General features: G+C 32.3%; 1 protein-coding gene across 2 annotated transcripts; it reads left to right on the top strand.

Annotated features, from left to right (window-relative positions):
• On the top strand, positions 1-11051 carry LOC149488167 (ATP synthase mitochondrial F1 complex assembly factor 1). 2 transcript variants are annotated; one of them, XM_089695330.1, is made up of 5 exons: positions 1-434; positions 576-897; positions 1178-1273; positions 2558-2741; positions 10843-11051. In XM_089695330.1, exons 1-4 carry the CDS (start codon positions 184-186, stop codon positions 2723-2725), a joined length of 837 nt encoding a protein of 278 aa, XP_089551456.1. In that variant the 5' UTR covers positions 1-183; the 3' UTR covers positions 2726-2741; positions 10843-11051. The 2 variants fall into 2 exon arrangements, with proteins under 2 accessions (XP_089551456.1, XP_089551455.1); XM_089695329.1 differs by lacking the exon at positions 10843-11051 and having other exon boundaries at positions 2-434; positions 2558-3593.
• Positions 11052-16527: the final 5476 nt, after the last annotated feature.

Raw genomic sequence — 16527 nt, 5'->3', positions numbered from 1 at the left:
ATGACAACTTGTCAATTGTCACGAGGGTCGAGACTCGAGGGAGAAAAACCGTGCTCTGCTCTCACTTCTCAGCGGATGATGAATGACGATCATTTATAATGTTTATATAATAATTTTTGATTTGGTGTAATTTGCCTAACATTCTTAAATAGTAACTTTTTCAAAAAACCTTCAAGCGCTGTAATGGCAATCTGTCTGAAGCGGTTGCCAAATTATATTTATAAAATCGCGAGTACAAAAAATATAATGACGACGGCTAGCAAGTGTGAAAAGGCTATGGAAAATTTACAAAATAACCCTTACTTTGAAAAGTATGCTGAGCGCATTGCATCTTTGCAGAAAACTTCTCCTGAAGAGTTTTTGAAGAGACTTGAAGAGCAAGAAAAAAGTCGAGAGCAAGAGAAAAAAAAGAAATTTGCTTCAGTGGACACTAGGTACATATTCAATATAATAATATATTCATTAATTATGAAGCTAAGCATACAATAATAATGCATAAGAACATGCATTATTATTGTACAAATCACTATAATATTATGTGATGTCAACTCAAATTGATCAATTTTACTTTTCAGACAGTATTCATCAGTTTTAAATCCCAAAAAAGATGTTAATGATAAATTGGCAGTAGAAGATAAAAAGCTGGATGAAATTTTCAAAATCAATCTTGTTCAAGATAAAGATGCCTCTGAAATTAAACTAATTTGGGAAGAGTATCATAAAAATAAAGAAGTTATATCTGCTACAATTCCTTCACCATTGTATCGGGAAATCAAAGAGAGAATGACTGAAAACCCAACTTTCCTCTTTCCCTTGCCAAGAGAACAAGGTTACGAATTTATCATGTGTCAGAGCTATGGACACGCAGTTCATTTCACTCCCCTCTTAGCATTTCAGGTTAGTTTTGTGATATCTTGATCATAGTATTAATCTATATATTCTATACCAATCATAAAATTGGTGTGTCTGTTTTAAATTTTGATATAAAATATAATAATTATATATAAAACCAATTATTACTTAATGCATATGGGATATATACACTGTACATATACCAAGATAGTAATTTTTATAATTTTTGTTTGTATGTTTGTTCTGGCTAACTTCAGAAATGCGGGAGAAACCACAGCTAGTCTAAAATATAATTGTAGTTTAATATTTTATCTTCAACTTACAGGTACATAAAGAGAATGCTCCAGAATGCCTGACTATGTTTCACTACATAGAGCTGGAAGATAAGGGTATTGTTTTGATGCGGGGCGAATATGATAAGGTAAAATATATTATATACATTTTCATTCTACCAGCTGACCCATACTCATTTTGCTGCATGTCAAAGAATATTGCTATTTCACATTAAATCTTACCCATGTTATGGAGGAATAATGTTTCATATAAAAGTTTTGTACCTAAATGTTTCATTTACAACCATAGAAATCTAAATAACAAGACAGTAGAAGTCACAAGCACATGTGACCGTGTCACCACTCAGGTGACTCTCAAGCCACCAGTGTGTTCATTGCTCTAGAGACGTGTGAGTAAACATGGTGTGTTTTAGCTTTTCCCATTGCAGAAATTCTTCCACAAATTCTAATTATACTAATATAGTAATAACATTTCATCGGTTAATATTTTTTTATAGAAATTTAAAAATTACAAGTAATATGAATGTCACCATAGAAATAAAATAACAATGAATGACACAGTCGACCGTTATTATTATCACGTTTAACACAAATTTCAACCTTATTTCTATGTGTTTTGGTTCAAAGATACATCTATTGAAAATTAACGCCCTCTTGTAGAAAAGCCGAATTTTTTCGTATTTGTATTTTTCTGAAACTAAACATCTTGTGTACCTAGGGATGTTATCTAAAATAAACAAAATCGTGTGTTTGGGTACATATTAAAATGCTGAATTAATTTTTTAAGTTAGTTTTCACTGAAATGAAGCTATCCAATAAAAGGCATAGTTTACTTGTGTATACTGTTTAACTATCGGTTTAAATGTGTGTGTTTTGGCGACCGTGGTTTCTATACTAATTATGACATTATAGCAGTTCTAGTGTCTTGTTATTTAGATTTCTACGTTTACAATGCATTTACTCACACTCACATCTTGGTTAGGAATAATAATGCAAAACAAAATGTTACAAAATGTTAATTTTCATGCGGGTACGTCTTAAGGGTGCGTATAAAGCAAAATTACCAATCTTCTATTAGATGATACGTGTAATATTCAAGACCAAATCTAAAAAATAAAATATATATCAAACTAGATGATATGTTCAACGATTCTGTTTAATCAAAAACATAAAATATTAAAATTTACTCGACAAAAAAAAATCACCAAGTTAGCTCTAATTTTCACACTTTTACGTTTTCGAAGATTGGTAATTTTGCTTTATACGCATCCTTAAGAAACGCGGGTTAGCTGCGGGCTGAAAGCTATTAATAAAATGAAAATAAAAACCAAGATTTTTTAAAAGATTTTTTCTTGTCATTGATAATAACGACATCTGTTGTAATTGTCTTATTATTTACTTTCTGTCCTCAGAATGTGCTAAATGGTAAAGAAGCTCAGTGTCTAGCAAATCAGTTCCAGATGTACTATAATGGAAGAGATGAGGAAAAGCTGCAACTGTTACACTCCTTTACTAAATCTCCACACTCATTCAAGCATATGGACCTCATCACTCAATTAGAAAATATTACTTTGGTTTAATCATTAGCATAGATAGGTACTGCATTGTTTTGTCTTATATAAATTTATATAATATGTGCATACCATTTATGGAGAAAGGAGTAAAAAATTATGAATTTAGTTTTGTCCTCATGAAATATGGGATCTTTAATATATAAGAACTGTTGAAACAACATACCATACCTCCTTGTTTTATTTTATTTAATTAACTTATAATAGAGAAATAAGTTAGGTATTAGCATGTATTAGTGACTGAAACATTCCTAAATCGTTATCGGATGTCGAGGTGAGAGGTGTAAATTTTTTTTTAGCTATTGTCATATGGAACCTATAGTAGAGCCATTTTAATAGGCAACATTTGACAGTTCAACAAAATTCAAAAACGTAACTTAGTAACAAGTAACAACGGCATAGAATAATATGTTATTTCTTTTTGTTAGAACTTCACATTTGTTTAACTTTTTTCAATTACAATTACATATCTTTTTAGTGCTTGGATAAAACTTATTCGTCGAATAATGTATAAAACTACCATTTTAAAAACGTAGGTATTCTACCGTACACATTCTTAATTGCCCGTATTTGACAGTTTACGTAACATTTTAATATTATCGTGTAATACTTTATTGGACGGATAAGTTTTATCCAAGCATTGAAAAATCGACCCTAAATATAAAAGAAAGTCGTGTTAGTTACTCCACTTATAACTCAAGAACGGCTGAACCGATTTAGCTGATAATTGGCAGGGAGGTAGTTTAGAGCCAGGAGAAGGACATAGGATACTAAATCGCCACGGGCGAAGCCGGGGCGGACCACTAGTTTGTAATAATAATGACCGATACGAGTAATTTTAATAATGGATTTTACTAATAAACCCTTCTAAACATAATATTTATTTATTATTTAATTATTTATTGCACACACAAAAGATATAGAGACACATAAAGTACAACTAATAGGAAAATAATTATCGCTAGGTAGCGATCTCTTCCAGGCCACCGTATGTATTATGTAAGGAGAGACGTTGTTTAGTATACAATTTCTGATTTAAAAAACTGACGTCGCTAAAATAATGTGTCAGTTACATTGAGCTATTATTACTACGTATAGAGGAGTCAGGAGACACGGGAGACACCACGAACAAAATCTGTGCTGCACACAGATACTAGATCTGTGGTGCTGCAAGCGGGGCGGCTTGTGAGTCAGATTAAGCGATGTCATCGACTCACCGATATAGAGGCGAAACTTTGTAAATATTTTGCTTATTACTTATCAATTTAAGAACAATCAATGTAACAAAAAAAATAATTAATCTAATAAATAAAAAATGTTGTGTGATTTTATGAAACCACGGTAAAAGTGAAACTGTTCGAACGGTTCCGAACACTGCTTTGTGTAGCGCATGTCGCGTGACGGTCGGCTGCCGAGTAGATATACCTACTCGGCAGCCGCGATACACGCGACATGCGCTACACAGACCAAAAAGTTTGAGACGATGTAATAAAAGTTTCACTTTAAAATTATTACATAATAAACTTATCATTTAAAAACTTTTCAATCAAAACCAATCAATGTAACAAAAATAAAATTGATACATAGGTAATTTATTTTCATCTTTCATGATTTAACTTTTTTTCAAATAATATCCACAGTACAATATTTAAAAGTGTAAAATTATTTTTTTCCACTATAAAAATTTACGTCATCTAATATTATAGGTAAACCAGAATCTGATGGCAAATAGGCAAATCAAAATTTTGAGTGTGCAACCCTAGGAAAAATGGACTGAACGATCTTGATACTGCTTATTTTTTATTTTGTCCTCAATATCATTAGTCACATTACATAAGTGGACAGTCCACTTAATATTATGTAGGTACATACTTACATGTATAATATACAATTATACATATTACTTTTATACAGGTAATACATATTATTATTTACACATGCCTATATTTGTATATTCATTACCAGTATGCCATGTGAAAATATCGATATAATGATATTAATGTAGATCAAAACTGCTTATAATTTTTTATAAAATGAAATAATAAGTATTAACAGATACACACATTATAAAATTGACTTGGACAGCTTGGACTTGACGAATAGCCGTATTGGAAACTCCTGTAATAAACAATACAGTAACTATGCTATATATAAACATCTTTCATACCCAATGCCGTTTCTTAAATTTTTAGTCTATGACAAATGACGCAAAATGGCGCCCGCCAAAAATTTTGCTCGAACCAAGTTTTAACAATGATTATCTAATTAATTACCGATGAAAAGTTATTTCTTTGCACTTTGCCGCATTACTTGAATTATAAGTGCAATATCGCAACACACTCGATGAGTTTCTTGGTTTTTTGCTTTAAAACAAACAAAACATGAACGCGACCGCTTCGCACTAAAGCGACTGAGTTGCCTGCGGCTTATGTTGAGCGGAACATATGTGATGTAGGCGGTGTCGTCTCCATATGTATATCTCAATGGTCAGTTAACTGTTTTTCTTTTTAAATACTAGAGACGTTACTGAAAAATCGAAATCTGTAATCTAGAATCGAATGCAATGATTACTTCAATTGCACTATGTTTCAAGTCCGATCGACATATTATTAATTATTATGTTCCAAGTCCGTATCGTTCACTTTATCGATGTTTTTAGGCAAGTTACCTCTCTTCTTCGAAGATAAAATTAATAGACGTCAAATGTTGCCTTTTATAGCATAATAACCACAGAACAGTAAAAACATATAGAAGTGCTGTAATGTCTAATTATACTCTGTCCATTATATTATTTGCTTTTTGACAGCTAAACGCCTATGAAGGATTGTATTGTCTATGTTAAAATGTCATACAAATAATTATCGTTCTTCATGGACAGGTCCCGCCCACTTAGTGATGTCTACACAGAATTATTCAATTATGGGTCGATAGATTATAATAATCGATAGAAATACTCTGTAAAATATATCCGATGCAGAATAACTCTTCTATTATGTTATATAATTTAAACGTAAAGACAACCAAATTGTAAGATAGAAACCAATAAATAATAAAATATTAGTTTAGTTTAGTTTTAACATACAATGCATAGATATGTGGTCTTATTATTACATATCTTATTAGTACGTTTACGTTGTAATTATTATTTACGTACCTGATTCGATTTATGATAATATTTTTAATTTATAATTGAAATGGTATCACAATCGATAATCTTTTGAACATCACTTCTGGTATCACCCGTCGAGCTGTCAAAAAGCAATTCTTAAAGCATCTACAGACGCTCCGATTCGGTTGGTGCCAACCATCCGACCACGACCAAATCGGAAAGTGAAGAGAGCGGTCGGTCCGACATAATTATTATTAATATTGGTTTGACGTGGTCGGATGCGCCGGCGATACAACTGCGACCAAACCAACTTCCTACCGACCGTTAAAATTATTGTGGGTTATCCATAAGAGATAGATATATACCATCGCGGACTTTTCTGTAGACCTTTTCAATGTTTACAATACTTAGTACATTATTTTGATAAAACTCGTAGGGTTCAGCCTGCGTTTGCAATGTAAGCGGAAAAAATGTAATTATTTACGACATCACATTAGAAACCTCAAAAATAACAGTACTTCTCCACTATTTAATGGATTTTATTATACATATAAACTTTCCTCTTGAATCACTCTATCTATTAAAAAAATGGTTGCCTGTAAAGTCGGTTTTACGGGCGAAGATTTTACGTGACAACGATCATAGTTGAGTGGGAGAGAGACGCAAGGCATTCAGCGGGCCTCTCTATCGTTCGGTGACTCATCGTAACGTTACCGAGCGTTACACTTTTTCATAAGTGACTCCCAGCCGCAACCTAATTTAAGACGTTGTCACGTCAAAAAACCGCATCAAAATCCGTTGCGTAGTTTCAAAGATTTAAGCGTACAAAGGGACATAGGGACATAGGGACAGAGAAAGCGACTTTGTTTTATACTATGTAGTGATGATGGTCAACTGACAGCTGGAAGGCCAACCGTCGGACAATCTGTAGCAATGTTGGAATGGTTGCCATGTCGGTTCCAATATGGTTGGCACCAACCAAATCGGAGCGTCTGTAGATGCTATTATAGTGGACAGACTATAGTATGAAAACCAGTGTCGCCAAACCCACACATTTAAACCGATAGTTATACAGTACACTACAAGTAAACTATGCCTTTGATTGGACAGCTTAATTTGAGTAAAAACTGACTTAGGTTATAAATTCAGCATTTCAATATGTACCCTAACGCACCATGTTACGGTTTATTTTAGTATAACATCCCTAGGTATATTAGCTGTTTTGTTTCTCATTGCACAGAAATTCCAAATTCGAAAACATTCAGCTACTCCACAACAGAGGGCGTTAGTTTTCGATAGATATAAATTTGAAACGCAACACATAGAGATAAGGTTGAAATTTGTGTCACTCAACATTAATGACATTAACTTGATATTTATCTGATGCTATGCTCTGAGGGATGTCAGCCTTGTTATCGATAATTCACAAATAAATATTTTTTGTGTATTTTTTTTCTTTCTTTTATATGAGTATAGTATAATGCGTCACATTTTGGAGTATGTTTATTACTACTAAGTACGTCTTTTTATATTATTATTATTAAATAAAAAACGGAATAGAATAGTATAAATCTATATTTACAAAATACAAACAGAAAATATGCATTATTTTAAATCTTGGAACTGCTGTAGGTTTGATGTATCGGTGGCCTTTGTTAGACCGCTTAGTGCTGTTCGGCATCCAGTTAACTCGTCACGTTGCATTTATCCATTTCTCTTTTAAATTAGCCTCTTTGGGAAATCTATAAATAAATTAGACAAATGAAAGCTAAGGAAAAATAAAATAAAATTTAATATTTTTATAAATACTAAACAAACATTATTGTTTGTCTTTTCTAAAGTATCGATACTGTCGATATGCACCACAAGCATCACTAAAGCGAAATTCGTTTGTTTATTGCAATAATATTCCAGAAAGTCTTGTTTGCTGTTCAATCTATAATAGTACTAATTTCTTATGGATTAAGGTTCATTTTGACTAGATATTTGTATACAATTTTGACAAATTACGACAAGCGAAGTTATAACATAAAATATAATTAAAATAAATTAAAATAAGACTTACCGACGGTATGAAATGCCTTCATTGCTGATATTATTTCGTCTGCTATCATTTTTGCACTCTATAAACCGAACAACACGTCCTAATTAATGAATAAATATGGAAAAAAGGTTTGACAGCTGACAACCGACTCGAATATTTTTCTGCGCACAACTGAGAGCAAGTTAGGTGAGCTAAACTTATCATTGACACGTGGGCCACGCCCACATCACACTTCTATCTACTTTACTGTTCTGTGATAATAACGCTCCGATTCGGTTGGTGCCACAGACATGTATATTAAGTAGACAACGCAAGTACCGCGATCTGTATGAAAACCAAGCGTGTCATATTTTTTGTACTGACCTTGACGCGTTATGACGTCACGAGCGCTTTTTAGTGATGGTAATTTCATTTTACGCTAAATCGATTAGGACGCCACACGCGCGGCGATTCTAGTATCGTCCTATCCCATCGAAGTAAATCGAAAGAAATCAGATCAAACTAGATCTATGTCTAAGAGGTAGTTAAATAAATGAATCGTAATCGATTACTAAATCGATTCAAGACAGAAAAATGATAATTACCATAGACAGAGGAATGATAAAATAAAGTTATAAACTTTTTAATATTCTAACAAGTAAACTAATGTGTTTTAGCTTTTTCTTACATATGCCCATTGAGTTACCATGTACTACGTACTAGAGAGGCCATCGAAAGAAAGTAATGAAACTGTCAATCAATCAATCTTTATGTCCCGTTGCATCGATCCATTTTTCTTTTATGTTTGGGTTACTTGGAAAACTGAAAAAACAAACATAGTCTAAGCAATAAGGAGTTTTCTTAAAAAACTCCCAAGATGATACTTTAACTAATGGCGTCCATGTCATTATATTTATTTTTAGTACCTTTGTATTAAAATACTTAAAAGTTCTAGGTCAAGTCGTATTAAATGACAAAAAAAAATCTATGCCTTTTTTTCTGAAAAATTGCTCCTTCAAATTATCATTTTTCTGTTCGATTATAAAATCGATTAGAATCGAGACCTGTTGCATCAAATGAACATCACTAACCACAAAATTGGACAGAAAAATGAGAACAGAAAAATGAGAAGACGCTATTGATTGCTTGTTATCATACGACGCGATCTTTACCGTGCCAAGTAAAAGCCGCAATGTATTCCGAATCATTTCGTATGATTTGGTATCCGTGTTTGTCACGATCGTTTTCCACAGATATTCTTTATTTGATTTTAAAATAAATAGTGCATATTCTGATTAGAAAATTACTTACCGGTGGAAGGAAACATCTCTGCTAATTCGGCCACTCACAGCTGTGGAGTTTCTACAGTTTATAACGGCGCAATTCGGCATTTTACTTTATTCAGCTTCACGTCTTTCCTTGGCGAACTGCAAGCGCGGACTGAATGTAGGCCAGCGTCAAGTAAGTTTCATAAACTTAGTTTGGACACGGGAAGTACATACACTCGCTTAGTCTATCTTGATACATGTCTGAGGTTGGTGCCAACCATATTGGAACCGACATGGCAACCATTCCAACATTGCTACAGATTGTCCGACGGTTGGTCTTCCAGCTGTCAGTTGACCATTAATAAATAAATTGGCTATAAATTGGCTCCACTATCTGAAATTTCAGTTGACGGAAACTTTTGTTTTTTTGTTATGAATATTTATGAAAAAAATGAAATTTACAATACAGCCATTTATGCTGAAAATTTTCGCAAATTTCGACATTCACAGGGCAATCAAATCCTACAGGGTACTTTCCGTGTACATAGAATATTGAAATTTGGTAAAAAGCAATGTCTTGTAAAACAGATTTATTGCGAAAAGCATAATTACATTAAAAAAATATATATCCTATGCCCCGGCACGCCCCGGTAAGAGCGTTTTCACATTATCCGATCCGATATCGGATACAATTTAGAGCGTTTTCACATTATCCGATCCGATATCGGTATCGGATCCCGATAGCCGATGTATCGGGTATACAATTTGCTCTTTCACAACGCATCTTTGCCCTACTATATCGTTGGTAAAACCGCATATATTCTAAAACTCGCAAGTACTTGCAAGGGAATCGAAATCTACAGGGTACTTCCCGTGAACAGTCTTGTTAAAATCATGGATTAAAATCACTTAATCTGTGTTAAATAAAGGTCACTGAACGGTCACTGATCTAGGTCTTATTGCACAGATAAAGGAAAATTGCTTAAAAAACACAATTTAAAAAATTAGAACAAATAAAAAATTTGGAATTAAATAATTATAGGTACGCAATCGTAGACAGCGAAAACTCAAATCTCTGTCTACACGCAGTGTACGCAATATAATATAGTGGCACCTCAGAGCAATAAAATAAACCTATGCTCTGAGACTAATTCACTATTCACGACAGCTTAGCTGTCACAGCTATTCACTTGTGTTGTGGATAAACAGAGGGTTAAACTTAATATGTCAATTGTCAATGGCTGCCAAATTTGTAGCTGAATATTTTTAAGTAATACTAGTTTAGAAATAAATAATAAATGGAAAATTTTATGAATGTTGAAAAGATTGGTGAAGGCACATATGGAGTGGTTTACAAGGCAGAGGATAGAAAATCGGGAAAGGAAATTGCACTCAAAAAAATAAAACTTGAAAAGTATGTTTTGGCGCGAAATGTGACAGCTAACCTTTTTTATTAATAATAATTTAAATTCAATTTGAATTTGAATTTTATTGGATTTCTTGGTATAAATGAGAATATATGTGTTTATAAGATTTTGTGGTTTTGTTTTTTTTTTGTTAAAATTCCTAGGTTTATTGCGCCCGACGAAACATTGGTGTTTTAGCATTATCTAAACTAGATGAAATAGTTTCAGGTTTTCATAGTAATTATTATTATTCTGCATAATTTTATTACTTATTCCTTTTAAAATACCGTTGTAGACGTGTAATGTATATATTATTTCAGTGAACCGGAAGGGGTTCCCTCTACCGCTCTGCGCGAAATATCAGTTCTTCGAGACCTAAGGCATCCATCGGTAGTGCAGCTCTTGGATGTTATCCTTGCAGATGCTAAACTATTTCTTGTTTTCGAATTTATGCATATGGACCTCAAAAAGTTAATGGACCTGACAAAAGGACCCCTTAGACTGGATCTTGTGAAGGTATTCTTGAAATTCAATTTAAATATTAATTTCAAATATGTATATTATAAGAACAAGGTACTTAACTGATTATATAAAATTTGTTACAATTTCTATGTAAAAATATTAATATGTATGTGAAACAAAAATAGATAGACTAGTACCTACAGGGTGTAATCATTAAGGCCTAAGGGTGCACAGGCGATTATTGTGTAAATATTACACATAAAAAAAACTAAACTGATATTGAAAGAACTTACAGTTCACGAAGTAGGGTAATTGCGCCTGTTCGCGTCCACTTAGTGCAGTTGGAAAGTTTGAAGGAGAAAATAAAAATGTTCCAGAACAAATTTCAACTCAAAATTTATGTAACGTGTTCATTACATAGTCTATTTTAAGATTTACTTTCAATTGTGTTGGAAATATCATGTTGTTTTTATTTATCTAGACAAATAGCAGAATTAGGCGTTTTACCCAGTTCGCGTCCAAAAATTCCAGTTTGCGTCCACCCGTGGACCAGTTCGCGTCCACCAGCTTAGAAAAGGAATTAAGAGTGTATTGGGTGATATTTTATCAGATAAATGCAAATAAAAATTAGATTTTAATAAATTATTTATTTACGAATATAGTTATTTAATAAAAACTGGCCAAATGCGAGTGGGACTCGCACACCGAGGGTTCCGTATTAACCTGTTTTTTTTCATATGTTTTAACTGTAAATGATTATTTTTTCAATGTTTTCCTTATTTGTGCTATAAGACGTTGCTTCGTACCAAACTTCAAGTGTCTGTGTTCACGTAAAGTACCCTGTAGGTTTTGATTCCCTTGCGAATGTAGAAATTTGCGAAAATTTGCAGCATAAACGGCTGTATCTTTTGATTGCTTTGGCTTATAAGTTTGATTTTTTCACTGCTTCAAGGGACCGTAGACTTGAGTATTCAATATAAATTTCAGCTTTATACCTCCACGCGTTACTGAGAAAAAGGGTCTTGACAGAAAGACAGACCAGCAGACGGACATAGTACAGACGGACGGATATCAAAGTGATCCTACAAGGATTCCGGTTTTTCCTTTTGAGGTTCGGAACCCTAAAATCAACATCAACATTATTATCAATATAATTCACTGTAAGAAAACTGGAAAAACTTATTTATATTTATCTTCTCATCAATAATAGAACTAAAAATTAACAAAAAACAAAGTTATGTTATGTAAATATGTAAATAATAAGTTCTATTAAGATTACCTACCTAACCTTTTTTTTAGTTTCTAATGAATTAAATTTCTTTTTTGTTTATACATATTATTTTCTTAAACACAGACTTATTGACTCTCATTCTCAAAGATACTAGTCTCATTCTTAGAATACCCATTTTAAAATGAAAAAATAGCATAAAAATTTGCTAATTTGAATGAAAATTTTAATTATCAACTTGTAGTCTTAGTCAAAAATTTACAATCTATTTTAAATTACATATTTTAACAAACAATTCATTGCTACGTAATGAAAAACAATGTGGACGCAATATGTTCTATTGTTATGCACTAAAGGTATAGTTTGCGCCCACCGTGGACGCAAAATGGAAGTTGTACAAATTCGGTGTAGTAATTAGTAATAGCAGTTCTAGTGTCTTGTTATTTAGATTTCTACGTTTACAATGCATTTACTCACACTCACATCTTGGTTAGGAATAATAATGCAAAACAAAATGTTACAAAATGTTAATTTTCATGCGGGTACGTCTTAAGGGTGCGTATAAAGCAAAATTACCAATCTTCTATTAGATGATACGTGTAATATTCAAGACCAAATCTAAAAAATAAAATATATATCAAACTAGATGATATGTTCAACGATTCTGTTTAATCAAAAACATAAAATATTAAAATTTACTCGACAAAAAAAAATCACCAAGTTAGCTCTAATTTTCACACTTTTACGTTTTCGAAGATTGGTAATTTTGCTTTATACGCATCCTTAAGAAACGCGGGTTAGCTGCGGGCTGAAAGCTATTAATAAAATGAAAATAAAAACCAAGATTTTTTAAAAGATTTTTTCTTGTCATTGATAATAACGACATCTGTTGTAATTGTCTTATTATTTACTTTCTGTCCTCAGAATGTGCTAAATGGTAAAGAAGCTCAGTGTCTAGCAAATCAGTTCCAGATGTACTATAATGGAAGAGATGAGGAAAAGCTGCAACTGTTACACTCCTTTACTAAATCTCCACACTCATTCAAGCATATGGACCTCATCACTCAATTAGAAAATATTACTTTGGTTTAATCATTAGCATAGATAGGTACTGCATTGTTTTGTCTTATATAAATTTATATAATATGTGCATACCATTTATGGAGAAAGGAGTAAAAAATTATGAATTTAGTTTTGTCCTCATGAAATATGGGATCTTTAATATATAAGAACTGTTGAAACAACATACCATACCTCCTTGTTTTATTTTATTTAATTAACTTATAATAGAGAAATAAGTTAGGTATTAGCATGTATTAGTGACTGAAACATTCCTAAATCGTTATCGGATGTCGAGGTGAGAGGTGTAAATTTTTTTTTAGCTATTGTCATATATGGAACCTATAGTAGAGCCATTTTAATAGGCAACATTTGACAGTTCAACAAAATTCAAAAACGTAACTTAGTAACAAGTAACAACGGCATAGAATAATATGTTATTTCTTTTTGTTAGAACTTCACATTTGTTTAACTTTTTTCAATTACAATTACATATCTTTTTAGTGCTTGGATAAAACTTATTCGTCGAATAATGTATAAAACTACCATTTTAAAAACGTAGGTATTCTACCGTACACATTCTTAATTGCCCGTATTTGACAGTTTACGTAACATTTTAATATTATCGTGTAATACTTTATTGGACGGATAAGTTTTATCCAAGCATTGAAAAATCGACCCTAAATATAAAAGAAAGTCGTGTTAGTTACTCCACTTATAACTCAAGAACGGCTGAACCGATTTAGCTGATAATTGGCAGGGAGGTAGTTTAGAGCCAGGAGAAGGACATAGGATACTAAATCGCCACGGGCGAAGCCGGGGCGGACCACTAGTTTGTAATAATAATGACCGATACGAGTAATTTTAATAATGGATTTTACTAATAAACCCTTCTAAACATAATATTTATTTATTATTTAATTATTTATTGCACACACAAAAGATATAGAGACACATAAAGTACAACTAATAGGAAAATAATTATCGCTAGGTAGCGATCTCTTCCAGGCCACCGTATGTATTATGTAAGGAGAGACGTTGTTTAGTATACAATTTCTGATTTAAAAAACTGACGTCGCTAAAATAATGTGTCAGTTACATTGAGCTATTATTACTACGTATAGAGGAGTCAGGAGACACGGGAGACACCACGAACAAAATCTGTGCTGCACACAGATACTAGATCTGTGGTGCTGCAAGCGGGGCGGCTTGTGAGTCAGATTAAGCGATGTCATCGACTCACCGATATAGAGGCGAAACTTTGTAAATATTTTGCTTATTACTTATCAATTTAAGAACAATCAATGTAACAAAAAAAATAATTAATCTAATAAATAAAAAATGTTGTGTGATTTTATGAAACCACGGTAAAAGTGAAACTGTTCGAACGGTTCCGAACACTGCTTTGTGTAGCGCATGTCGCGTGACGGTCGGCTGCCGAGTAGATATACCTACTCGGCAGCCGCGATACACGCGACATGCGCTACACAGACCAAAAAGTTTGAGACGATGTAATAAAAGTTTCACTTTAAAATTATTACATAATAAACTTATCATTTAAAAACTTTTCAATCAAAACCAATCAATGTAACAAAAATAAAATTGATACATAGGTAATTTATTTTCATCTTTCATGATTTAACTTTTTTTCAAATAATATCCACAGTACAATATTTAAAAGTGTAAAATTATTTTTTTCCACTATAAAAATTTACGTCATCTAATATTATAGGTAAACCAGAATCTGATGGCAAATAGGCAAATCAAAATTTTGAGTGTGCAACCCTAGGAAAAATGGACTGAACGATCTTGATACTGCTTATTTTTTATTTTGTCCTCAATATCATTAGTCACATTACATAAGTGGACAGTCCACTTAATATTATGTAGGTACATACTTACATGTATAATATACAATTATACATATTACTTTTATACAGGTAATACATATTATTATTTACACATGCCTATATTTGTATATTCATTACCAGTATGCCATGTGAAAATATCGATATAATGATATTAATGTAGATCAAAACTGCTTATAATTTTTTATAAAATGAAATAATAAGTATTAACAGATACACACATTATAAAATTGACTTGGACAGCTTGGACTTGACGAATAGCCGTATTGGAAACTCCTGTAATAAACAATACAGTAACTATGCTATATATAAACATCTTTCATACCCAATGCCGTTTCTTAAATTTTTAGTCTATGACAAATGACGCAAAATGGCGCCCGCCAAAAATTTTGCTCGAACCAAGTTTTAACAATGATTATCTAATTAATTACCGATGAAAAGTTATTTCTTTGCACTTTGCCGCATTACTTGAATTATAAGTGCAATATCGCAACACACTCGATGAGTTTCTTGGTTTTTTGCTTTAAAACAAACAAAACATGAACGCGACCGCTTCGCACTAAAGCGACTGAGTTGCCTGCGGCTTATGTTGAGCGGAACATATGTGATGTAGGCGGTGTCGTCTCCATATGTATATCTCAATGGTCAGTTAACTGTTTTTCTTTTTAAATACTAGAGACGTTACTGAAAAATCGAAATCTGTAATCTAGAATCGAATGCAATGATTACTTCAATTGCACTATGTTTCAAGTCCGATCGACATATTATTAATTATTATGTTCCAAGTCCGTATCGTTCACTTTATCGATGTTTTTAGGCAAGTTACCTCTCTTCTTCGAAGATAAAATTAATAGACGTCAAATGTTGCCTTTTATAGCATAATAACCACAGAACAGTAAAAACATATAGAAGTGCTGTAATGTCTAATTATACTCTGTCCATTATATTATTTGCTTTTTGACAGCTAAACGCCTATGAAGGATTGTATTGTCTATGTTAAAATGTCATACAAATAATTATCGTTCTTCATGGACAGGTCCCGCCCACTTAGTGATGTCTACACAGAATTATTCAATTATGGGTCGATAGATTATAATAATCGATAGAAATACTCTGTAAAATATATCCGATGCAGAATAACTCTTCTATTATGTTATATAATTTAAACGTAAAGACAACCAAATTGTAAGATAGAAACCAATAAATAATAAAATATTAGTTTAGTTTAGTTTTAACATACAATGCATAGATATGTGGTCTTATTATTACATATCTTATTAGTACGTTTACGTTGTAATTATTATTTACGTACCTGATTCGATTTATGATAATATTTTTAATTTATAATTGAAATGGTATCACAATCGATAATCTTTTGAACATCACTT

Source organism: Colias philodice, chromosome 5 (genome assembly GCF_061535455.1).
Source record: "Colias philodice isolate Cphi_HAF_F1 chromosome 5, ilColPhil1 Martin Lab GWU primary, whole genome shotgun sequence".
Classification (NCBI taxonomy): Eukaryota; Metazoa; Arthropoda; class Insecta; order Lepidoptera; family Pieridae; genus Colias; species Colias philodice.
Note: the sequence above shows the minus strand (reverse complement) of the source record. Positions and strands in the feature narration are given on the sequence as shown.

Excerpts from the sequence above, each read along its gene's own strand:
- LOC149488167 (XM_089695330.1), top strand. The coding sequence starts at position 184 with ATGGCAATCTGTCTGAAGCGGTTGCCAAATTATATTTATAAAATCGCG. Across the intron at positions 435-575 it reads TTTGCTTCAGTGGACACTAG|ACAGTATTCATCAGTTTTAA; the intron begins GTACATATTCAA and ends TTTACTTTTCAG. Across the intron at positions 1,274-2,557 it reads TGCGGGGCGAATATGATAAG|AATGTGCTAAATGGTAAAGA; the intron begins GTAAAATATATT and ends TTCTGTCCTCAG.